Here is a 23,734-nt window from a genome sequence, read left to right on the forward strand (position 1 = left end):
ATTGCATTGAAGGAATATGTCACAGAGTGCAACCGTGAGGCTCATTGATGTGTTTATAACAGCTTTTAGACAATGGAGCTCTATATGACACAGGGGAATAAGGTATATAAGGTGTTGGCTACACAAACAACACTTGTTTTTACGGTAGGATAAATTCATTGATTTTGGTCATTTCGTTTGATTTTTGACAAGAAGGAAACTACAGAATGTTGACCTTAAATTGCAGCAAATTGATTACCTCTATGAAATGTCAAAAATAATCATCAAATCTGCACACACACCTGCCATCACAGTTATCAAACCCCCACGTCAATGGACACAATGACTGAAAAGATCAGAACATAGTTACAGAATAGGAGTAGAATGGACATTCCCATTCAAATCGACGTAGCAGGATGGTCAGAGTGGCGGACATTTTTACACATAACTTCCGTATAACCTAAACCGACTTCGGCAAGTCGCGGACTCACTGAGGTGAGGTTGCAGTCACAACTCAGAGCTCGAAGCTCTGACGAGCAGTGGAGTAGTAACGTTACAAAGCATAGAGAGCCAGAGTAAATAATTACAATTTAACAACTTAATGCTTCATCCACACATTTGTCACAGCGTAGGAAAGCACATTGCTATCGCCAGATGAGTGACAACTTTGTTCGGCTAATATTCTGTAACCGTGCTTTAAAGGAAAGGTTGGTAAAGATTTTAGAAACATTTTTGTTATATTAGTTGAAACTCTGCAGCAATCAATAAATCAAATGCTGTGACAAAAAAAAATCTGATATCTGTGGCTGTTGCAGGACTGTAATAAACCCGTCCAATCGTACCAACAATAAACATGTTCATTGTTTATGTTCGTAATGATAATTTTGGGGGAGTGGCTTTGGAGGGAGGCCTGAAGTGAAAGGCTGTCAGTGTTGCCAACTTGGCGACTTTCTCGCTAGATTTAGAGACTTTTGGAGCTAGTGCTGCTAACTACTTTCATTGGAAAAGAGTTGGCAACACTGGGCTTGGTTTTTCGGCTGGAACATTTTTAAAAATCTAGTGTACTCTTGCTAGTTTCTCAAGATCCCCACCCTGCCTTTAATGCCACACTGCTTACAGAAAGTGGGCGAGTGGCCAGCAGCAGTTCTGGGTCTAATGGTCTCTCCGCCTCACATTCCCGCCACTCTGGAGAAGGACAAGGTACCTAGTAACACTTTACTGCCCAACTGACGTATGTTCTGTTGTCACCATAACAACTAACAACAATATTTCTTCGTACAAGTCAAATGACCACGGAAAACAGTTCAATGTCTGTTCTACTCCTATTCTATTTATATGGATTCAAATATCATCTATCGGCATGTAGATTACATATTAATGCAAGTTCTAATCGTACTGCTAGTTTGTAAAAGTTCCACATAGTCCTGGCAGTCTAAGCGATCACGTCTGCAGTGCATCTTTAGTGAATTCACACCTGGATTTTATGCATCTTTTTTTTCTATCCCTTTCCATTACAGTCTTGCATGTTAATGATAGTTTCAGAGGGGGTCTGGGAGAAAATGGTTTTACATTTCAAAACAGCCACACAGCCGAGTGGATTATCCGTGTGCTTCCACAGCCTGGCATCCCTGCTGGTCTCCAGCCAAACCAGAGAGAAAAACCCAGCCAAACGTTGCCCAGTGTATACATTTCATTAGGAATGATGCCCTGCATATCTCCATCCTTATTCCCTGCACATCCTGCTGCAGACCACAGAGAGCATATGGTGCTGAATATGCAGTGATGAACAATAAACCTCAATTTGAACCCAAATCAGTCATTTTCCAGCCATGCCAGCCTTCCTCAGAGTTTGACACTGAAGTTAACTTTCTGGATTTCAAAGTTGTTGTTAAATTTTGATTTGGAGAGAGACACACACACTGTGATGAGAGATTGCCCGGTCAATCCTTGAACTGTCTGAATCTCACATAAAAAAAATATGGTGTGTGTCATATCCACAAAACTGACAAGGCCGTTGAGGTTCCAGTTCAGAAAGGAAAGAGAAAAACAGATGCATCATTTAACTGATGACACACAGCGAGAGAGAAAGGCAGGGGACAAGACTCAACGTGCTATATTTCTGACCCAATAACAAAATGATACCGTATTCAAGACTGGGACTGTGAGGGCTCAGACGATCACAATAGGAGGAGCACCAAACGTCAATGTGCTTATTAGAGAGACACCGACACAGAAAGACTGGGAGAGAGATGAGCTGCTACACAAAGGGCTGTAATAAAGGGAATGAGGATGGAGGGATAGAAAAAGAGAAAGTCCTTGGTTTAAAACAGAGCTTACTTTGTTTTGTGCTGACTGATACCTGGACCTGAAGGACCAGCTATCCTTACGAGGCAACTTACATTTCTGCCCTCGCTGACCGGTGATACAAACCTGAAGTTGAAAAAAATCATCATGTTCGATGCAACCGATGAAGAGTAACCAGAACGTATGAATCAAGCAGTTGTTGTCATGAGGAAATGACGTCCCCTCCCATGCTTTGACTGACAGACACTTTATCTGACAGTCTTGAGTCTATATTGGCTGTACAGGCTACAGTCCAGTTTTGGTCACAACAAAGGTTAATGTAGGTTTGTCCTCTTCTGTTTCCTGTTTTGCAGCCTTTGATTCCGATTTGTGTCCATTGTTTTTGTTCTTCATTGTGTAGAGAAGAGTTTCTGTAATGGTTTATCGGTTCTTCAGTACGATGGTGTCTGAGAATGGCTTTCTGTTGGTCTCAGGTTTCTGCAGGAAACACATTTACTGTCATTGTTGCGACATAAACCCCCGATAGGGGGTTGCGGCATCTTCTTGCATCGCCTTGAAGGGGTTTATTTCACAACAATGACCCGCTAGCTACAAAGCCATGTAATAAAGGACAGTAATGGTACGTGTCCACAGGATTCGTCCTTTCCACGCTTCCCATTCATTGTCTATGTCTATTGTCGGCGGAATTCGAGAGATGGGGGCGTCACGTTGGCCACTCCTCATATGCATAAAGTTGAGGTTTAGGACACTTTATGCAAATCAGGGGGCATCCGGCACGACTCACTGCCTCTGGAAATCGTTGTCGATCTAAAATAGAGACAGATTCAGCAACTGCACGGCTTATTTCTCGCAAAACATGTTTTCAGAAGAACATTTTGGTGAACTATTTTTGTAATATGAGAGAAGAGAGTTTCCAAACGAGCCGCCATGTTGGTTCCGGTTTGAAAGCTGGGAGCAGCAGTCCAAGAGTGAAAGCATCCGTCCAATCAGGTGTCTTGTGGCAGCCCATCAAGCGTCCAATGCTGGGAAGCGAGGCGACCCCTTGTGGACACGTACCGTCAGAGTTCAGATATTGTGAGGACTGGAAACAAAAGTACTTAACAGGTCAAAATATCTATAGTCATTAAAGTGTTTGTTTTGTGTTATTCTCACTTTTTTTTTTCTTATTCCTAACTGACCGTTTCCTGGACTCCATCCATCCCCCATAGCTACTGTTGCTACCCCTGTTAAGCTTTCCATTTTAGGACTGCAGAAACTGCAGTATACAATGATAATGATGGCAGATTTACTGCTCAAATTTCTTATTAATTTTTGAAACAATGGGTTCTTGATTTCAGAGAGAGAGAGACAAAAGCAGGCTTTTCATTTCCAGGCGAGGAATTAACATCTGTGGTTAGCAGATTGTATCGGCTGTAGCTAGCTAGCTAATTACCTCTAAGTCCCTGAGTTGGCTGAAAAGTCTCTGAAAAGTTTCTCTAGCTTTACTTTTTGTTTCCAGCAGGCTCATTTTAAAATGAGAAACCTATGAAAGAGTTTTAAATACATGCTTTATGACTATGGACGTGATATAATGCTAAACGACTAAAGCGAAGAGATGGTCACCCTAAAGTCTTAAATTAATGAAGAGATGGTCCCTTGGGGATAAGATGAAAATGTGTTTGTGTTCGCAATTCAGGTTGTTGCAGATGCATAATAACAACATGGACCAAAGAAAATAGCCTACAAATATATGTTAGGGCTGTCAATCGATTCAAATCGTAATTAATCGCATGATTGTCCATAGTTAATCGCGATTAATCGCAAATTATCGCATTTTTTATCTGTTCAAAATGTACCATAAAGGTATTTTTGTCAATTATTTAATACTCTTATCAACTTGGAAGTGGGCAAATATGCTGCTTTATGCAAATGCATGTATATATTTATTATTGAAAATCAATTAACAACACAAAGCAATGACAAATATTGTCCAGAAACCCTCACAGGTACTGCATTTAGCATAAAAACATGGCAAACTCAAGCCCAACACGCAACAACAGCTGTCAGTGTGTCAGTGTGCTGACTTGACTATGACTTGCCCTAAACTGCATGTGAGACTAACTAACTATTAACTGCAAGAGACACTTGTGGGTACCCATAGAAACCATTTTCATTCACATATCTTGAGGTCAGAGGTCAAGGGACCCCGTTGAAAAAGGCCATGCCAGTGTTTCCTTGCCAAAATTTAACGTAAGTTTGGAGCGTTATTTAGCCTCCTTCAAGAGCTTCAACAAGCTAGTATGACATGGTTGGTACCAAAGGTTTTCTAGTTTCATATGATGCCAGTATTTTCACTCTAGCTTAAAACTGAGTCCGCTACAACCGCAAAAATCGCAAGTTGCGTTAATGCGTTGAAGAAATCAGTGACGTAAAAAGAAATTTGTGCAGCCCTAATATATATATAGAACAAAAACATTCAAAAGTATTTATATGAGGTATTACATAAGATGACGGTCAATAAAGATTTGCTGTTCCTCACCTGTCCTGAGGTTCGAGGAGTTGGTTATTGCACCAGGCTAAGCAGGGCTGGTCTCAGACGTTGCTGCGCAGTAGCCCCCCCTGTGGATGCTCTGGAGTACTGCACTCTGAGGAGTTCTTGGCTTTGTCCTTGTTGTTGTTGGGTTCGTTGTCTTTGATGATGTCATACTGACGACAAAAAAGGACGATCACCCCTGGGAGACAAATGGACATGATAATTATTTGTCAGAATAATAAGTGGACATCGAGTGGAAATAGATTTGCCAATTTCAACAGTTTTTGCATCGAGGACACTGTAAATTTGCTGTCAAGTCTTTAAAAGGAAGTGATTAAAGCTAATAAGCTGCTGTGTTTGTTCTATATTCAACCTTCTATAATGCTTCTTTGGTTTTCACTTCCCTGATCTTTTAAAATGCGGTTTCTAGCCCTATACACCTTGAAATATTGATACCCAGCAACACATCTCTCAACAACAAGTGGGTATTCAGGTATTCATTTTTTGATGTGCCAATGACGCAGACCGAACTGAAGTGAGAGAACATGAATACGGTGAAATGCACAGACGGAGATATGAACTTGATGACAAGATAGCCATGCGAGGCCTGCCTTGAGTCAAAAAGATTAAAAACATGGCAGAGGAGAGAGAGATGCGGAGGGGAGCTAGAGAACAAACAGGAAAAAAAGAAGAAAGAGAATAATTCATGACGGCGGAGGAGCGTGTGGAGGCGGGAGGAATCTGGCTGAAAACGGGCTTCAGTCTCGGCTGTTCTGCTTATGTCAGCCTCTGCTCATCTGATCACTCATACCAAAGGGCATGATGGGATATCTCACTGTGATATCCCGCAGCATGCCTCACAGGCCCAATTAAAAGCTGAAGAACACAATTCACCTTCTTCACTTCCAGTTTTTTCACCATCCTGCCCTCCTTTTTCCTCAGTTTTTTCACTCTTTTCCTCCCTCTCCAGCTCTCTCTTTCAATCTCAGCTCTCGTCCTCTTGCAGGTAATTGTTGAGGGAGATCCAGGCCGCTCGCTGTTACTGTATATTCCATATGCAGTATTTGGGCTACATTTATATCTCATTACACTCGGTGAAGTGGGTTAGGAAGGAATATTTATAGCTGCGTGTGTGTGTGTCTCTGTAAAACAGTGCTGAGATGTACAAAAGGATAACTGCAACACAGAGCTAATGACTGGGAGGCTTAAATAAGAAGCAGAGAGTCTTATAGTTTAAAAAAAACTGTTATACAGATGCAACAGACACTTTATTGTATGTTGTGATGATGGAAATGTGACTTTGCAAGTGGCTTTAAAATCTGTACAACACACAACATTCTCTATCCTGAGACCATCGATTTTCTTATGTGTGTTTGTGTTCTAAGTTTCAACTGGCTGCGAGACAAATTTCCCTTCAGGGACAACAAAGTTGAATATAATTATTTGCTGACTTCAACCTCAGACCATAGACTGTATAAAATATGGTTGTAGTCTCTGTGACGTCACCCATAGGTTTCTGAAGAGCCGTTGTGAAGCTCAAAGTGGTCGTGTCTAGAAGGGAGTTCGCAAACTGCGAAATCTGATCCGAGATCTGCAAAAATCTCTCACGAGACTCGCTGCCCGACGACCTATCCTAACCTTAACTATTCAAGATCAATGCCTATAACCTTAACAATCTCGCAAGAGTTTCTCCAGTTTTTTTACCGCTCAAAGTGGGCGGCTACGTCCGTCGCCATCTTGGCAGTGACGACGCAGCCTAACTCCCGGCTAATCCAAAAATGGGCAAAGTCGGTGGAGCGGAGGCGGGTCCAAGTGATGCAGCAGAGCAGACAGCTATAGCAGCTAGCGACCTGGTACGGCACCCACCTGTCACTCAAAGCCCTTACATAAACGCCCTCAATTATGCCCAACTTTAAGCCTTAAAGTAATTTAAACAGGTGAGTTGTACAAAAATTCACCCCCCCCACACAGTTGTCATGAAGACCAAAACACTTTTTTTGTCACGGCTCTAGGAGTTATATGTATTTCTGGAGATATTGAACCCTAAAAATGTATTTTTTGAGTGCAAAAATGACAAAATTCCCAGTGGCAAAAAAACTATGCAATTCTCAAAATTCGGTGAAAATATTTTACAGAATTTCTTTTTTGTTATCAAATAGCATATACATAAAGTTTGAGCAAATACTAAAATGTAAACAATGTCTGATTTGACATGGAATCACTCTTTTCAGTTTCATCTCGATGTGTTGGTCACCAAACATTTTTTCATCATCTCAAAAGCATTGCAGGGGACGAAATAGTGATCAGAGAGAGAAATGACACCACTACCAGCGTAGACCCTACATACTTATTTGCCCCAAAGACAGCGGATGCCTATGAGGTCTGCAGTGATAAATGGATGTTGCTGAAGAGGAATATTACCTGCCCACATGATGAGCACCACTACGATGATGATGAGTTCTCCGGCCCTCAGCTGAGCAGCCTGACCGACCTCCTCCATCGTCACCTCGTCTGGAGAGAGAAAACACACACACACACACAGAGTCAACAAAGTGCCACAGAGAACACTGCGTTTCGTTGTCCCACAGAGAAAATGTGAAATTACCATCACTCTGCAGGGAAAGATAAAAGAATAAAGCAGGGCGACGGGAGCAGAGGGGCCGTCTGGTGTAAATTTTCCACTCTGGTCAGTGTAATTAAAGTTAAGTGAGAGCAGAGGTCTGCAGAGACAAAGAGAGCTGGATCCTGAACCCCATCGCTCACTGTGTTTCTCTCGCTGACGGGACTCTGGCAGCTGCAGCGTTACACCAATCACAGGGTTAAAGGGTTCAACACAGTCTGGATCGCAACCTGTTGCCAACAGCAGGACGGGTGCTACCCAACATTTCCCCTAGCTGATCAAACTGGCTATAGAGGTTGCATGAATGGCATCAAGACATCACTGTCACTAAGATGTGTTTACTTGCTTTCTAAGTTGGGTCTCCACAACCCACTATGTTGAAGGGGGTTGGCCTTGGAATTATAATACAGTAAATACAACTTAATTTGACTATAACAGCTTACTGCTGCAGTTTATGGAATTGCCACAGCCAATAAAATCTCAATAAAATACCCATTTTGCAGTAGAATAATTTATATAAGACATTTCATGTGAAGAAATATGAATAAAACACTGCAATTTATTCAATAGGAAACTAATGTTTTTATCGATGCATGGCGCATTAATTTTGATTGGCGTACTTGATGAAAACCTTGTGATAAACCGTGCAGATGATTCTCACATATATCAGCAGGAGAGCAGGTTTAAACATTAACTCAACATCAAGGCTACAGCTCAAACACCAGAAACCCCCTGAAGCATTTCAAAGAAGCTGCTTTTATTTTGAAGTATAATCACGTTCCAGGTTGTTTTCCAGAAATAAGAAAAAAACCTCATTCAAAATCCCATTTGCCAATTTGTCTTAGAGTATGGACAGTAAACCACAAGACGAACTGTGAAAAGTTTGCCTTTCTCCCTTTTCACTATAGGCCCTGTTCCCCAACATTAACTGTGTTTTTGTGTCTGCTTAATTTCAGACAAATGTTTATTTCATACATTATAAATTAAGGGGTATAAATGACACAAGCTTGTTTGTTTTATGGGCTCATAGGAATTTTTGTTGTTCTGCATGGGATGTTGGGGTAAATCAGCTTAATCAGCAGCTAAATCAATGAAAGTGTTAGCATGTTTGCCTCATTATGTCCTCCTAGCAGGGAGGAGCTGGTCCTGTTAAGATGTAGGACGATAGGTAAGATAGTTCTGCAGTAAATGATATTCTGTAATATTTGGTGTGCTCATTGGTATGGATTGGTGCCCATAGAGAGATTGAGATGTCAGGAGTAACTTAGACATCTTGTATCAATGGTCCATTTGTTATTCTGTGTGAATTTGGATGCGTGCTCGGTTTAGCTCACCCGGTACTTACAGTACGTACCTGGGCATGAGGTGGAGGGAGTTGGCAGCTTGCTGTGAGGCTGCAGCTTTCTTTTTTTTTTTTTTTTTTTCTCTTCAGTTTAATTTCCGGGTTTCATTTTTGCCCTTTGTTTCAGTAAGCTTTTTGCTTTCTGCTTATCGACCTGGTTCTTCAACATCCCTTTTTAAAATTTTCCTCATCTGCCAAATTATTTGGGGTGGCGGCGTTATACAAACACTTTTCAGAAAGACACATGAAATGCTGAATGGGAGATTGGATTGAGTTACAGAAGCTATGATGTCATGATATAAGGGTTGAGTTTACTCTGAGCGTGGTCACTGTCCTGTTTCAGTGTTTCTGGATGAGTCGAGGAAGATGGTGCTATATAGTGGTCAGACTTCCAGCTCTCAGGTCTCTTGTTGCCATGGTGATCCCTATGAGCTGAAGCCGAGGCCTCAGGCTTGACAAAGGGGAGTATAAAGTTGGTACAGTAATAGCAGATTACATGTTTCTGCTGTGAGGGCAGACCTCTGAATAAGATAAGTTTGGGTTGGAATGACATGAAGCTGCAAGTTGACATCTACGTCTCTCAGATATGGAGGCTGTACACTGACCCTTCAGTAGGCTGGAGAAAGCAGCAGACCGGTGACTACAGGAGGACAGACTGGCCCCGGACGTGCTAGCCACGAGTATGCCCACATTCAGATGTCACCTACAGTCTCAGTGTGTGAACTGAGCAGCTGAGGTCGGGACATCGCCGTGGCTAAGCTATCTATTGATTTTCAGTAAATCCACAATGTCTCTAAATGTGTTAAAAGTAGAAGATGTGACACGTGGGTGTGGAGGATTTGGAGTTGTTTAAAGGGATCTTTCATGGATATGTGCTGAGTAACAGAAGTAGCGGGTCAACATATCCTCATACAACGGTTCATGAAAAGGAAAAGTTATTTTGTTAGTTATTTATCGTGCGTTTTCCTACGAATGTCCGGCAACACGAGCGATCAGTGCACCTGTGCAAGCCTCTACGGCATTTAGGCAAAACAAATATGTATACTTTGTTAGGTTTAGGAAAAGATTGTGGTTTGGGGTTAAAATAACTACGGAATTGTCGTTACTTAGGTAGGCCTACACCAATGGATTCTATAGATGGAAGTGACCTTTCCACTTTCCACGACTGTGACTCAGAATGATTCCATCAATGTGGACTACCGACCCCCAAATGTATATTTGAGACATGTCACAACCGTCCCTGTACACTGGGACGGTTGTAACAGTGGAGTGACTGTACTAAAATCAATTTTGCAACCTGTTCATATTTCATAAAACCACTTAAATACATAGTATCAGGAGTTGACACATTAAGGTTTATAATATAGCAAATTGGCTATTCCAGTGTAAATGTTGTTTGATTTATTCCAAGTGGCGTTACTTAGGTACGGAAGTTACATGACAAATAAGTCAATGTTGACTTCTGGTTTCACACAGGATACAAACAGCTGTCCAGCGTTTTTTCAGATAACCTGGTTACAGTGTTTACTGTACATGACCGATGCAATAATCATAATCGGGTTATGGTTAAGTTATTAGATCATTGACGAATCATGTGTCAAACCTGAGGTTAAAAACATACTCCAATACATGAGATCTACTACTGATATTGACAAGTATGTATACAGTGCAGTCATAATTGGAGCCATACTCCATAAAAAATAATCTAGCAATTCAATGTGGCCTGTCTCATTCACATAGGTAGGCCTATATGCTCCCACCATTCACGACTCAAAGCTATTGTTTAGAAGACAAAGACTACTGCAGCTGTATACTGTGTGTACTGGGAATCATCCATACTGTGTACAGTGAATGCTGGAAGCTGCTGCATCGCTGTCAGAGATAAATTAAAGTTTGAAACAGCTCTGACAGTAAGGAGTCTCTGTATTGTTTTAAAAGATTGATTTAGAAAACAGCACATTTTGCAGCTCCTCGTATAATAACCAACATAACACCTCAACACCAGCCACCAAAGATTTGACTACATTATGAAAACTTCAGCGCATCGAGGACTTTTTGCAATATTCTGCTGTTATTGAATATGAGCTTCAGACAAGAGAGATATGAAGAAAGATCAACAATCAGATAGGAACAACAGTTGTGTGTTGCGTTGCGCCTGCAGGTACTGGATGGTGTCAGGCTGATTAATACTCGCTTAGAAGGGGAGGAGAGCAGTAATGGCTGGGAGATTTAATCAGGACAGCTAATGAATGCTTCCATAACACACATACACAAACACAATTTGCACACAGGCAACTTCAATCAAAGTCAGAGAAAACAAAACGAGTCTGCCCCTCAACATCAAGACAAATTGTCCCGCTAAACACCTGTTCAAAATACAGCTGACTCATATTTCTGTCTAGTATTGAGTCTTAAAATCATGATTTTTCTTAACAACTACTAACTAAGAGACACCAACTAAGAGTAGATACCAAACTTGTTTATGAAGTGTATATACCGGTATGTACATAGACATAATTGGGCTAAATCCGCCCAAAAAAGCAATCGCTTTTCTTTACAAACGATTCTTTTCTCACACACTATGGACATTTTTTAACGTTTATATGATCATTCCTATAGCTGGATGTATGTTTGATTCTGAAAGCATTATTTCCTCTCTATAGGCAGCAGTTTTTGCATGATGTCATGTGGCCATCAAGTACATTTGTGAGACCCCTTTTGACGGTGGCTGGGGTGTGACCCAAAGGTAGGTAGTATTGGAGGAAATAAAAACTCTTCAACCTTAGCTCTGTGACCCCACTTCCCTTGTCGGGGAAAAAAACAACAACTACCAGCCCAACTTACTGTGTCCTCTCCCATAGCACTGCAAAAGTTTCTTGTGACAATTCCAGCTCTGAAACAAAATTAAGACGCTAACTTAGTCCAGTCAATTCAACGAGCACACGGCATGGAGGGAGTGAGAGTTATCACCAAAACTATAGCGCCTAATTTCTTAAGCAAAAAATGCAAATTCTCCTTACAAAAAAATCACATCATCACACAAGCTGTGAGCGCACTTCAACAGAATATCGGTGTCATGACAGCTATACCTCTCCTACCACACAGAACCAACAACATTTAATAAGCCTACACATCAAATACACACATAACACAGTGCACACACAGCCAACATTAGCGATATGTGTATGTTAATGACCGTTTTCCCAAATAAACCGTAACATACACAACAGTGGCAGCAGCGGCCAGACTAATGTCAGTTGGTAAAAATAAAATGATAACTGATGACTTTTTAAATATTATTTTTTAGAATATAATATGCCCTGTTAGTTCCCGTCACAGTGCACCGCGCAGCCAAGGTGCACTCTGAGTAGGGCTGGGCAATATAGCCAAAATCGTAAGTATATGTAATTTCATATCTCGATAACGATATATATCACGGTATAGCATGTTTTCTGGTAATTTTATAAATAAATAGTCTATATGGAATAACCACATGGTAAAGCCTATTTTGTATACTCCTGTGTGAATTAAATACTTGACAAAAGTCCTGAGTATTTTCTCGTGTAATTAAGAACTTCAGTTCATTTCCAGCTATACATTGGTTATGTTTACGTGCATACACACAAGCAATCGGATTAAGACAATAATTAGATTTTTGTTAATCACATTGAACTGACAAAACCGCAATCTTCAAATGACATTCCCTCAAAATATTTCATATGAGTTAGTGTGTGCTTGTTATTATCAATTTAGACGAGGTAATTGTGTATCACGATATCTCGATATATGATTTCATCACGATATGATACCATTGAAAGACGATAAATTATCATATTGAATTATCGCCCAGGGAAGGGCAGGTGTCTTCGCTAAAGGGACTGTGAAGAATATGAGCCCGGACATGACGCAAACCCATGTGGGTATTGTGGCTGTCCAGCAGGAGCACATCTCCGTACTGCTGATGAGTCAACGGCACCGGCTACATCCGCTTCTTCCGGCAACGGTGCATTTGCCAAGTTAACGTTACGCAGGCTGTAAATTTACAGTAAAGTTAAAGTTGTATGTCCTTTATTTTTTGCCAAAGTAAAAAACACGTTATTTGACGTGCTTCCCCGTTTTGCACGGCCCCTCCCCTGTCATGAATAACGAACAGTCCCTAATGTCACCTGTCTCTTTATCACGTCGCTGCTGATGAGCGTTTAGCATGTGTCCCTCTGAAGGAGCTGCTCTCGGCACTGTAACTGGGTCGGACATGATATAATTGGAAGTACTGCGAGCCGCTCCAGATCACGGCAGCCTCTGCATTCGAGAATTAGAACGATACGTTGTATGGGAGGTGGGTGGGGGTTCTCACAACGGCAGCCATTTCTGCATTTTATTTGTATTAAATTGTCAAATTACCATTGTCTTTGTTGTAATGAAGCATAAAAGCACAGATGAAACAGTACTCTGCTGGGTTACTGCCTCTGGTTAAAAGCTGCTATTAAAATCAGTATGTACTGTACCTGCATGTATGGATTTATGTGTGTCAATATTTGTTTTCTCTCTGTGAGCGCTCCTGTGTTAATGCATGATTGCTTCTGTTTCTGTGTGCTTTTCTACTTACGTTTGTGTGCTCTTGTATGTATTGATCGACCTGCCTGTGTGTGTGTGTGTGTGTGTGTTTGTAGTATGTGCTGTGCAGGGGCGGAAACTCTGTTGATGTCAGGCTCATAAGTTGTCTTTGGCTTTTGACGATTTTCACAAAAAAAAAAATGCATACATTTTTGCAAAGGAGTGCTTCACTTGAAGGGTTTTTGCACTGATTTTAAGTCCCAATGGAACCAAGGTCCTCGAGCAACATTTGACAGCTCAGCTTCCGGTAACAGTCCGTGAAGACAGAATTGGGGACAAATGAGCTGCTTAATAAGCACCAGTGTTCCTCTCAGTAAGTAAAAAATCCAACCCTGTCTCCCACAAAATGACGTTCACATACAACTAAACTGCATAACCAAAACACATTTTGAGGGAAATGTATTTTCTCCCGGATTACAGTCGCAGTTTTAAACACATTTAACCACGTGTTTAAAACTGTTGTAAATGGTAACAAAACACAAACGCAACAAAGCTACTGGGTTAGGTTTAGTCAAAAAACGTCATGGTTTGACTTAAAATTACTACGACATCAAAGCAAAACAAAACCAAAATGCAACAAAACTACTTAGTTATGTTTAGGCAACAAAACTACTTGGTTAGGTTTAGTACTAAAACATCATGGTTTGGCTTAAAATTACTTAAAAAACAAAGAAAACGGAACAAAATCACTACGTTTCACACGAGACACGGCGGTCTCCAGGGGGAAAGTCCAGTGTTTGTTGGACCCATCCACCTCCCATCCTGCCCGCCAGTAGTGAATTTTCTCGTTCGTTATACCTGTTATTATTCAATAACATTTTTATTCAACGTATTTTCATTCACGGTTTCTCGATATACTACGTCACCTGCTCTACGCGTCGCTTGTTGTACGTCACTCGCTGCAGACTTACAAAGGTATATGTGATACGTAAAGTAAAAGAAAAACGTAATCCGCCACAAAATACGTTACTTTCCAAACGTAATTAAGAATGCAATTTAGTGCTGTAAATTGTATTTCTAAAATCCATTTTACGCCCAGATTTGTGTAGATTTTGTGAAAATATTAATATTATAAATTTGAAACACAGATACATTCCTGGATAACCAAGTAAAAGTTGAAAATAATGTTTTATCGTCCCTCACCTGGGCTCTTGGACGCCATCTTCTCCGACTCTTTGGGCGTTCTGAAGAGGACCGGCTCACTCGGGGGGCTGCTGCCTCCCATGCTGATGCTCTGAACGTGAAGGATGTATTCCGTGTCCTCGTCCAGATCCCACAATGCACAGGAGCGCGTGGTGGTGTTCACTTCCTGGATGAACCTCAGCATGCGGACATCCTTTTTCTGCAGAAGAGCGAGGAATAGAAGGGCAGAGGTAGAGGAATCAGGGCCAGGAGACTCGATGTAATGTGATACTTTATTGATCCCTGCAGGGAAGTTCTTTGGAACCACCTCAGCAGAGAAGTCACAGATCAGGGTTAAACCACAGATTACAGCGGGTTTTGATTCTAAATGTTTCTGATGTTTTTCCAAAGTGCCAGGAACCGAATTCTGCTTGTAATTTCTTTGACATGAACAGATAATATTGGCACAAAGCAATATCTGCAATCAAAACTCTGCATCACTTTAAATAGAGTCACCAATTCAGCTTCACCCTGCTCATTTGAGGCAATATAAAAGAGCTTTCTACTTGTTAGCAACAGTTCCTTGGATGCATGGTCTATCAAATGCAGATTTCTGGTGGCAGAGTCCGATTTTCCTGCTGACGATCCCTCTTGAGAAAATTCAACAAGCTGCCCTCGGGTTAGGGCCGATATGGTGCAAATGCAAACACGTCTCTCTTGGTTAACAGTTAAAAGCTAAAATAAAGCCTACAGGGGTTTGTCCTGCGATGTAATTAAGCTTAAAGAAACCGAGTGCTACTCTGGCCATGCTCGCTCTGATTGAAACGTACGTGATTATCCAGCTACTGCTTGCTCAGGTCAATTGGTTCCTGCTAGATCAAGAGTGAATCTCCTCAGGAGCTTTCTTATTTACCGGACAATTAAAGAAGATAATTCCTTAACCTATCTAAAGTGCACAGAGACAAAGTGTACATTTGAAAAGTATCTGAAAGTGTGTATGCAACTACTTGGCTCATCAAAGTTTGCATTTCCAAAGTATTTTTTGTCTATTTCATCTAAACCAGGGGTATTCAATCTAATTTTGATGGGACATTCTAAGTCTTAGTAATGTCCATAAATATTAATTGTAATGGGGGATGTCAGCAGGAAATGTGATGTTGCCATGGATTCAGTCAGGTTGGTCTCATACACCGTTCGTAGCTACGAAAAGTGATGCCCTGTAATTTGTGTATTTCCCACGAAATAACCTAACTAAGTAGCTTTCTTACCTAAACCTGATGAAGTTGTTTGCTGTGAAGACGGAAGTTTATTTTGAAAAGACTGTACGCACGTAATGAGTGGAAACTGACACGTGTTGCTGGACATTCGTAGGAAAACGAAACGAAAAAGGAGGAATAACTTTTTCGTAAGATATCATACGAACCGTTGTATGAGGATACGTTGATTCAGTGAGTTGCATTGTGGGCTACAACTTGAGCCCTGTTTTCTTAAGCCGATATTCGTTTACATTTTGGCGAAGTGGCAGCATTGAAATTATGCCGAATTATCTATTAACAGATCCTGTGTGCCATGTACCCAGGTATGTAGTATACAGACAACTACCACTGGATTACTGTGAAACTGAAGCAAACATAAACATTTTATAATTCTCAGGCAGGTTTTGGTGTTATAAGGAGCATCTCTTCTCTGTGATTTCTAGGCGGATTTATGGACATTTATTCCTGATGGATGTAAAAATATTCTCAGTCACACTGAATCTGATAAAATATGCAATGTTGCATGTTAATGCAAAGTTAAATGAGCCACTGCTGCTGTTACTGTTGCTATAACTCTGAGCAAGTGAGCAGGGCTGTGTCAGCACGCCAAACTACAGCTAACTCCCTGATGTTTTTATATTCACCGGCATGCTTCACGTCTCTCTCCCTCCTCACAATTTGAAAAATCCCTGATCTAAACTTTGTCCAAAGTTGCCCCTTCCTCTCTACACACACACACTCACATGAAGGACACGACACACACATAGAGTAGAGGTACCTGTTGGGTGATGGCGAATCCAATGACGGGGTCCCCCTCCAAGATCTCCCACGTGACCATGGCGGAGTTTACCTCAATCTCTCTGATGGTCACATTGAGTGGAGCTGACAGCAGGGTGTCTGACACACACACACACACACACACACACACACACACACACACACACACACACACACACACACAAACACACACACGCAGCAAGGCCAAAGGAAACACATTAATTGAGAGCGACAGGTCATGAATATTCTGTTACACCTTGTAATACATACAAAAGATGCTACAATATAAACCTGAATCTTCCCCTCTCCATCGCTCTCTCTCTCTCTTTGAACTCTTCCTCCTCTTCACCTCTCGCCCCTCTTCCCTTAAATCTTCTCCTCTCCTCCTCCAGATTAATCTCTGCTTTCATTAACACCAGGCCTAATTAACCACACAAAGGTCTCCTGGTGTTTCCTCTCTGTCTCATCTGTCTTCGTCTTGGTTGTTTCTCTCTCTCTCACACACTTTCTTATCTTTACCTTCTCCTCTCTTCTCCCTCCCACGCGCATCTCATTAAAGTGTGACTCACGAGGATGTATTTTCTTCAGTCATACCGCCAATTGATTTTTAATGTTTGGGCTAAAAAAAAACTCACATCCCAGAATTCAGGAGATTAACTATGATGGATTAAATTACAGTCTTGCCTAACTTTCTTCCTTCTTTAACTGTAAAGGGAGCACAGAGTGGAGAAAAACCCCATCAGTAATGTGTGTGTGTGTGTGTGAGAGAGAGAAAGTAGGCTGCGTGTGCGTTTGTGTGAGAGCTGAGAACACCTCAAGGTCCTCTATGAACAGAGCCAGGGTTGTATTTCCCATGAGCCTGACTTGTAAAAGCAACGCCCAAGTGAGACCTTGACATTGTACTAGAAGGCACACACTTGCTCGCGTGCACAGACACATTCACACACACAGGATTATCATTGAAATGTGCATTTATTCGATTCTGTGCTATACATACTCCACATGGACAAGCACATATACAAATTCAAGTTTATTTTTGTCTGAGGTCTCCCCTAACACAACTATAATTACATCAATGGAATAAAATGTACAATTTGCATGTCTTTCCACCATAGAGTGCTGTAGGGATGACATATTTTTGTAGGCCAACCAGGAAGTTAGCATCTCCCTGGGTTCCCTCGACAAAAAGGCAATGGGATTATTACATTGGGTTTTAGATGATTGCAGAATATAAGATCTGTGGCCAAAAGAAGTTTATGATACGTTTTCTTCCGTAAAATAATCTTCACAAATGAACACCACTTTTATGATTTTTGAAGTATGAATGCAATCGACAAAAGTAAAAAGCTAACATCAGGCTATAAACAAACTACATCCCGGTCACATGACCGGGAGTATACACAACGAGGCTGTAAAGGAGGACAAGTCGGTGTGATGACGTTAAGTAGTCTCATTTAGCCACTTGTTAGCAACTGACTTTTTTTATGACTTTTTTATAAAAGCTTCAAAATTCACGAGAGGGGTATTTACTGATGTATTTTATATCATAGAACAAAACGCTAAAATCTCTTAAGCTTGTGTTAACTACAGACCTTATTTCAGGCATCCAACTAAAAAACCCATTGACTTCCAGATGAGGGAAGCGGAAGTTCTTAGATGCTAACTCATTTCCGGGTTTTAGGACTCATTCCTGCAGACTGTGTAGACTGTATATAGTCAACATGACGTCACCCATTGCTTTGTGGATTGCCGTTTTGAAGCCTCGAGCCGGCATTTTGTTTTTTTGCAACTAGAAGTGACATGCGAGGATGGAGCTAAGTACAACTGAACGCTGAATAAGACATTTTTAGGCGACCAAAAAAGGTTATAATTAACTTTCATGAACTGAAAACACACCGTGAAAAAGTTAAAGTTCTAAGATGAAAACACGGACAACTCCCAGACCGGACAACGCCGTGGTAGCGACCTGTCAATCACAAGGTAACCACGCCCTAAAGCATCCCCTGCTTTATGGTCTATTTGACTCTAAATGGGACCATAATTTACTAAATGAACATCATGCTGTATTGAAGAAGACTTTAAACTAGTGATTGAGATCATAAACTCATGTTTACGATGTTTACTGAGGTAATAAATCAAGTGAGAAGTAGGGTCATTTTCTCATAGACTTCAATACAATCAGTCTTCTTTTTGCAACCAGAGGAGTCGCCCCCTGCTGGCTGTTAGAAAGAATGCAAGTTTAAGGCACTTCAGCATTGGCTTCACTTCTCAGACTCGGAGGTAGTCCACTGGTTATATGAGCCAAAGTAAGGCTGTAGCTACAAAATGCACGAGTGTGTTGAGTTGAGCAATGGTGCGTTTCATTGCCTCATGATGCTTTTTACTATTATGTCGTAAGTTACATAGTCTTGCTTTAATACTTTGCCCTTCTGCGTGCTCTCATGTCCAGGTGTTACCTTCTCCACTCCATTTAAAAGTGTGTGTGTGTGTGTGTGTGATCCGATTATGCTACCCTGCTCTTTCTTCCTCTCTGTTTACCCACCAGATTACATGCAGGAACTGCAGTCTGTCACTTTTTTGCAAATTAGATTGTCACATTGTCACACCGCTGCCAATATTGAACACGCGGCCTCCGACTTGTTCGCAGAGTCAACTAATGGTATTGCAGGAAGAAGAATGTACTCTCTGTTTCTCTGCCTGCCTCGCTGTCTGCTCGATGCTAACACAATCACCAGAATACAGCAGAGAAAACTGGAGTGTTAAATATTGGTGGCGGCCAAACTCTCTCAGTGGCTCCCAAAGGCTGTATGTGTGTGTTTGTTGATGCAGAGTAGATGGTGTGTGTTCAAGATACATTGCTATGACTCCCTGTTTAACTAGCTGTTTTCTCACTGTTTATCTTCCAGCACTCGCACACCCACAGAAACAATAGCAGAGAGGGATTCCCATCCATTCTTAAGCCGTTTGCTGCCAAACAGCTAAAGGCTGGCTGCAGGATCTCAGAACTCCCCTCTTAAAACTACATTCATCTCCAGCCTCAGGAAGCCAAATATCAAATATCTGGAAGCTGTGATAAATCCCACATGATCTCATCATCAAGATTTCAGCTTTTCAAAGGACTATCTGTCATCTCTCCGCTTATCACCGGGACGCAATGTAACCAAGAGATCTTACTGCTCGAGATGAATGTTCTGCTTGAATATAAGCCGCTGCAGGTTAGAAATGTGCAACACCATGAAAGATAGATGAGGTGCTATATCCAACATGCGTAATGTGATTAGATCTATGCTGTATGTAGGGCTTCCAATAGGAATCTAATACTGTTTCATATCCCTTCAGGACATTGATGGATGTTGAAGCGGAGGGGTTTTCGAGTAGGGCTGCACAATTAATCGGAATTTTATCGCCTTGTGGCCGACTGCAATTTTCAAATTGCAGCAGGTGCAGTATTTGTTAAAGCTGAAATGTGTCAAAATACCATCCATCCATCTGTATGGACAAACACAGGGCTTTCATCCAGCAGACTGCTGTTTGTGTCCCGTGTGTGACGTCACAATCAGCTGTTTGTTCGTGTCCCGTGGTTCACAACGTTCAATGTCATTTTCGCTGTACAAACGTCATAGTTTTAAGCCCAACCATGCATTCCTTTCCTAAACCTAACTATAGTGGTTTTGTTGCCTAATCCTAAAGTGAGATGTGTTGCACATTTGTGTAGCTGGAACCAGCAAATGTTTGGCTTTTCTTTTTTTTTAAATCAAAAATTACTCCCAATGATTAATCGATTCTCAAAATTAGCAAAACAAAAAAAAAAATCAATCAATTAATCAACTAATCATAAACACTTAATTAGTTTTTTTGGTGGATTTTATCATCTTATTTTCTTAAATGAAGTGCACATTTGCAAGTGTATTTCTCTTAAAATCTAGAACTTTCCCCAAAAATATGATCTAACCCTTTTAAAAATTATATTTCGAGAAATATTTTCCAAACTGGAGAGGAAACTTGTATATAAAGCACCATATCAGCCTATAAGTCATATGGGACTAACTTGTGTCAGCCATTTTTTTGCCATTACAAAGCTTATTGCCTCTACAGTATACATATAGCTGATGCAAATGTTGATGCTGACACATCCATAACAATGTGTCATGTCACAGGGACACTGTAATGTACTACATGCATCCCCATCAGACAGCTGTGGTCCAGACATCACACCACACAGCAGCATGATGATGACAGTATGTTGTTTATCATCAACCATCAACCTGTGGTAACAACTCACCGGCGGTAACGGAGGACACCGAGAGGAAGCCCAGCAGCAGCAGCAGCAGCAGCCCCTGACCGCCCGCAGACAAGCCTGGTTCAGCCATCCTCCTGCTTCTTCTAGCGACGCTTCACATCCTGCCCGGCGGCCCATTTACAACATCCCATTTAACGGGGAAGGAGCGAGCATCCCGGTTACCGGAGAGAGAGAGGGGGGGACTTGTTGTGTTGGGTGACGAGGCTCACCTGAACTTGGACGCTGCAGCAGCAGAAGCGCAACAACAGCCGGTAGGAGGAGGAGGAGGAGGGTGGTGTTCTGGTGGTGTACCGTCTCCGGTGGAGGAGCCTCCACGACGGCCCTTCAGAGCACCGTCAGTCTGCCGGCTGCTGGTGACGGAGCGGCGGCGTGGAGAGGCTTCACTACGCGGAGAGGTGAGAGGAGCGTAAAAGGCGCGAGTGCTGCAGAGAGCAACGTGCAGCCACAGCTAATGACTCTCTCTCTCTCTCTCTCTCTCTCACAAACACACACACTCTCTCCCTCTCTATCACTCTCTCTCTCTCTCTCTCTCTCTATATATATATATATATATATATATATATATATATATATATATATATCACTCTCTCTCTCTCTCTCACACAAACACACACACTCTCTCCCTCTCTATCACTCTCTCTCTCTATATATATATATATATATATATATATATATATCACTCTCTCTCCCTCTCTCACTCTTTCTCTCACTCTCTATATATATATATATATATATATATATATATATATATATATATATATATATATATATATATCTCTCTCTCTCTCTCTCTCACACAAACACACACACTCTCTCCCTCTCTATCACTCTCTCTCTCTATATATATATATATATATATATATATATATATCACTCTCTCTCCCTCTCTCACTCTTTCTCTCACTCTCTATATATATATATATATATATATATATATCACTCTCTCTCTCTCTCTCTCTCTCACTCTTTCTCTCACTCTCTCTCTCTCACCCACTCTCTCTCCCTCTCTATCTCTCTCTCTCTCTATATATATATATATATATATATATATATATCACTCTCTCTCTCTCTCTCACTCTCTCTCTCACTCTCTCTCTCTCTCTCTCACTCTTTCTCTCACTCTCTCTCTCTCACCCACTCTCTCTCTCTCTCTCACTCTCTCTCTCTCTCTCTCTCTCTCTCTTCTCTCACTCTCTCTCTCTCCTCTCACTCTCTCTCCCTCTCTCTCTCCTCTCTCTCTCACTCTCTCTCACTCTTTCTCTCACTCTCTCTCTCTCACCCACTCTCTCTCTCTCTCTCTCTCTCTCTCTCTCTCTCTCTCACACAAACACACACCTGCATCAGTCCAAATTGCTTACAGAAGTAGCCTATTGGCAATCAGTCGGATCAATGTACTTGTACAACTTAAATGATATCAATAGAGCTAACATGATTAGTCGATTAATTGAGTCGAATAATTGATTAATCATTCATCATGCAAAAAATGCTACATATTCTCTTGTTACAGCGTCTCAGTTTTACATGATAATAAAGAAGTTTTGAAATTTTTTTGACCAAACAATTCTTTAATTGAAAAAAAACCAACAGATTAAAGGGACTGTTTGTAACTTTCAGAAATGCTCGTTAACAGCGACACCTGTGGCCGTTAAGTCAACGAAAGTCAGCGTCGGGCTCGCGCTTGTGCTCGCTCTACATAGACATGAACGAGCATCGCTCAAAACAGTGAGGCGACACACGTCAGCTAAAACCACAATATCACTCTATATTTCAGCTGCTTGGCAGTAATGTTAGCTGACCAGACAAAGGTCTCTCCATGAATCAATGCTGATACTGTGCTGGATTTTCCTGCCTCTGCCTCCCGACTGCGGTTGGAGGGAGACACCGGCAGCCGGTAAGAGACAATAACGTTTGTTGTTGCGGAGCCCCGTCACTTCAGAAGACACGGGAAACCTCTGTTGGTCTGGAGGAGCTGCAGCAGTTATTATTACGGTTTTGGTGCTTCTGTGTAGTTTGTGTTGGAGTCTGAGTCTGGTTATTTTCTGAACACGTATGCCAACGACAACATCAACAAGCACAACTACAAGAAACGTTCCGTTGACAGTTTGAATAAAAAATCCTGTCTCATGGAGAGTATCATGTCATTTACCGTGTGTTTCTCGCATGTGTTTTCGTGACAAAACGTAGTTTGGAGACCTCATCAGGGATTCCTCCTGATGAAAGATCTTGTAGCGTGTGAGCCCGTCCCCGGTCAGTCATGTAGTGTGAAAACCACGACGACTTCAAGACTCCCGATTACAAGACAGCAAGTTGTGTGGTGTGAACTTAGCTTTAGGGAGAAGATCGGGGTGGATGGATGAGGCAACAAAACATCATAATTTTCATAACCTTAATCACGTGTTTATTATTGTAACCATGACAACAAATTTCTATCAACCTTAACGAAGTTCAACCCAAACCACAATGTTCCCCTAACCTTAATAAAGTACTTATTTTAATGTTAATTTAGAGGACTTCTCGGAGATGGTTTTGTCCATTGTTTTTAAATTTCGTCTTTCGTGTCCCCCAACTTTATGCATGTTGTGCAAATGCAACACAAAATAGTTGGATTACACCTGTAAAGAAACTGTGGCACAATCAGACTTTGTTGTGTGGTACAACTACACAAGAATATGCATTAAACATGTTATTTGCAAAGTGGAATGATGGTGCAACAGCAAAGGAAAGCCCTGCGGCAGAATATTAAATCAAATTCATTCAGCACAATCTGTCTGGCCTTGACCAACATATCAAATCAAATTTCCCTGAGTCGGGAATGTAACCAGGAAACAGGATTCCATATGTATGAATCAGTGGCCCTGTGTCTGTTCCATAAAACATGAACTATCTGCTCTATAAAGAAAAGAGCAAA

The 23,734-nt window shown here is 41.4% G+C and overlaps 1 protein-coding gene across 3 annotated transcripts; it reads right to left on the minus strand.

Moving 5' to 3' along the window:
- Positions 1 to 2,437: 2,437 nt before the first annotated feature.
- Positions 2,438 to 20,990, minus strand: fndc5b (fibronectin type III domain containing 5b). 3 transcript variants are annotated; one of them, XM_074613896.1, is made up of 6 exons: positions 20,809 to 20,990; positions 16,528 to 16,646; positions 14,515 to 14,713; positions 7,217 to 7,306; positions 4,802 to 4,994; positions 2,438 to 2,760 (listed from the first exon to the last, which is right to left on the minus strand). In XM_074613896.1, the coding sequence occupies exons 1-5, from the start codon at positions 20,894 to 20,896 to the stop codon at positions 4,855 to 4,857; spliced, it is 636 nt and encodes a 211-aa protein (XP_074469997.1). In that variant the 5' UTR covers positions 20,897 to 20,990; the 3' UTR covers positions 2,438 to 2,760; positions 4,802 to 4,854. The 3 variants fall into 3 exon arrangements, with proteins under 3 accessions (XP_074469997.1, XP_074469996.1, XP_074469995.1); XM_074613895.1 differs by having other exon boundaries at positions 2,438 to 3,324; XM_074613894.1 differs by having other exon boundaries at positions 2,438 to 3,364.
- Between the last annotated feature and the right edge of the window lie 2,744 nt (positions 20,991 to 23,734).

Source organism: Sebastes fasciatus, chromosome 17, assembly GCF_043250625.1.
Source record: "Sebastes fasciatus isolate fSebFas1 chromosome 17, fSebFas1.pri, whole genome shotgun sequence".
In the NCBI taxonomy this organism is placed as follows: Eukaryota; Metazoa; Chordata; class Actinopteri; order Perciformes; family Sebastidae; genus Sebastes; species Sebastes fasciatus.

Excerpts from the sequence above, each read along its gene's own strand:
- fndc5b (XM_074613896.1), bottom strand. The coding sequence starts at position 20,896 with ATGGCTGAACCAGGCTTGTCTGCGGGCGGTCAGGGGCTGCTGCTGCTG. Across the intron at positions 14,714-16,527 it reads GATTCGCCATCACCCAACAG|AAAAAGGATGTCCGCATGCT; the intron begins GTACCTCTACTC and ends GCTCTTCTGCAG. Across the intron at positions 4,995-7,216 it reads GGTGCTCATCATGTGGGCAG|GGGTGATCGTCCTTTTTTGT; the intron begins GTAATATTCCTC and ends TTTGTCTCCCAG.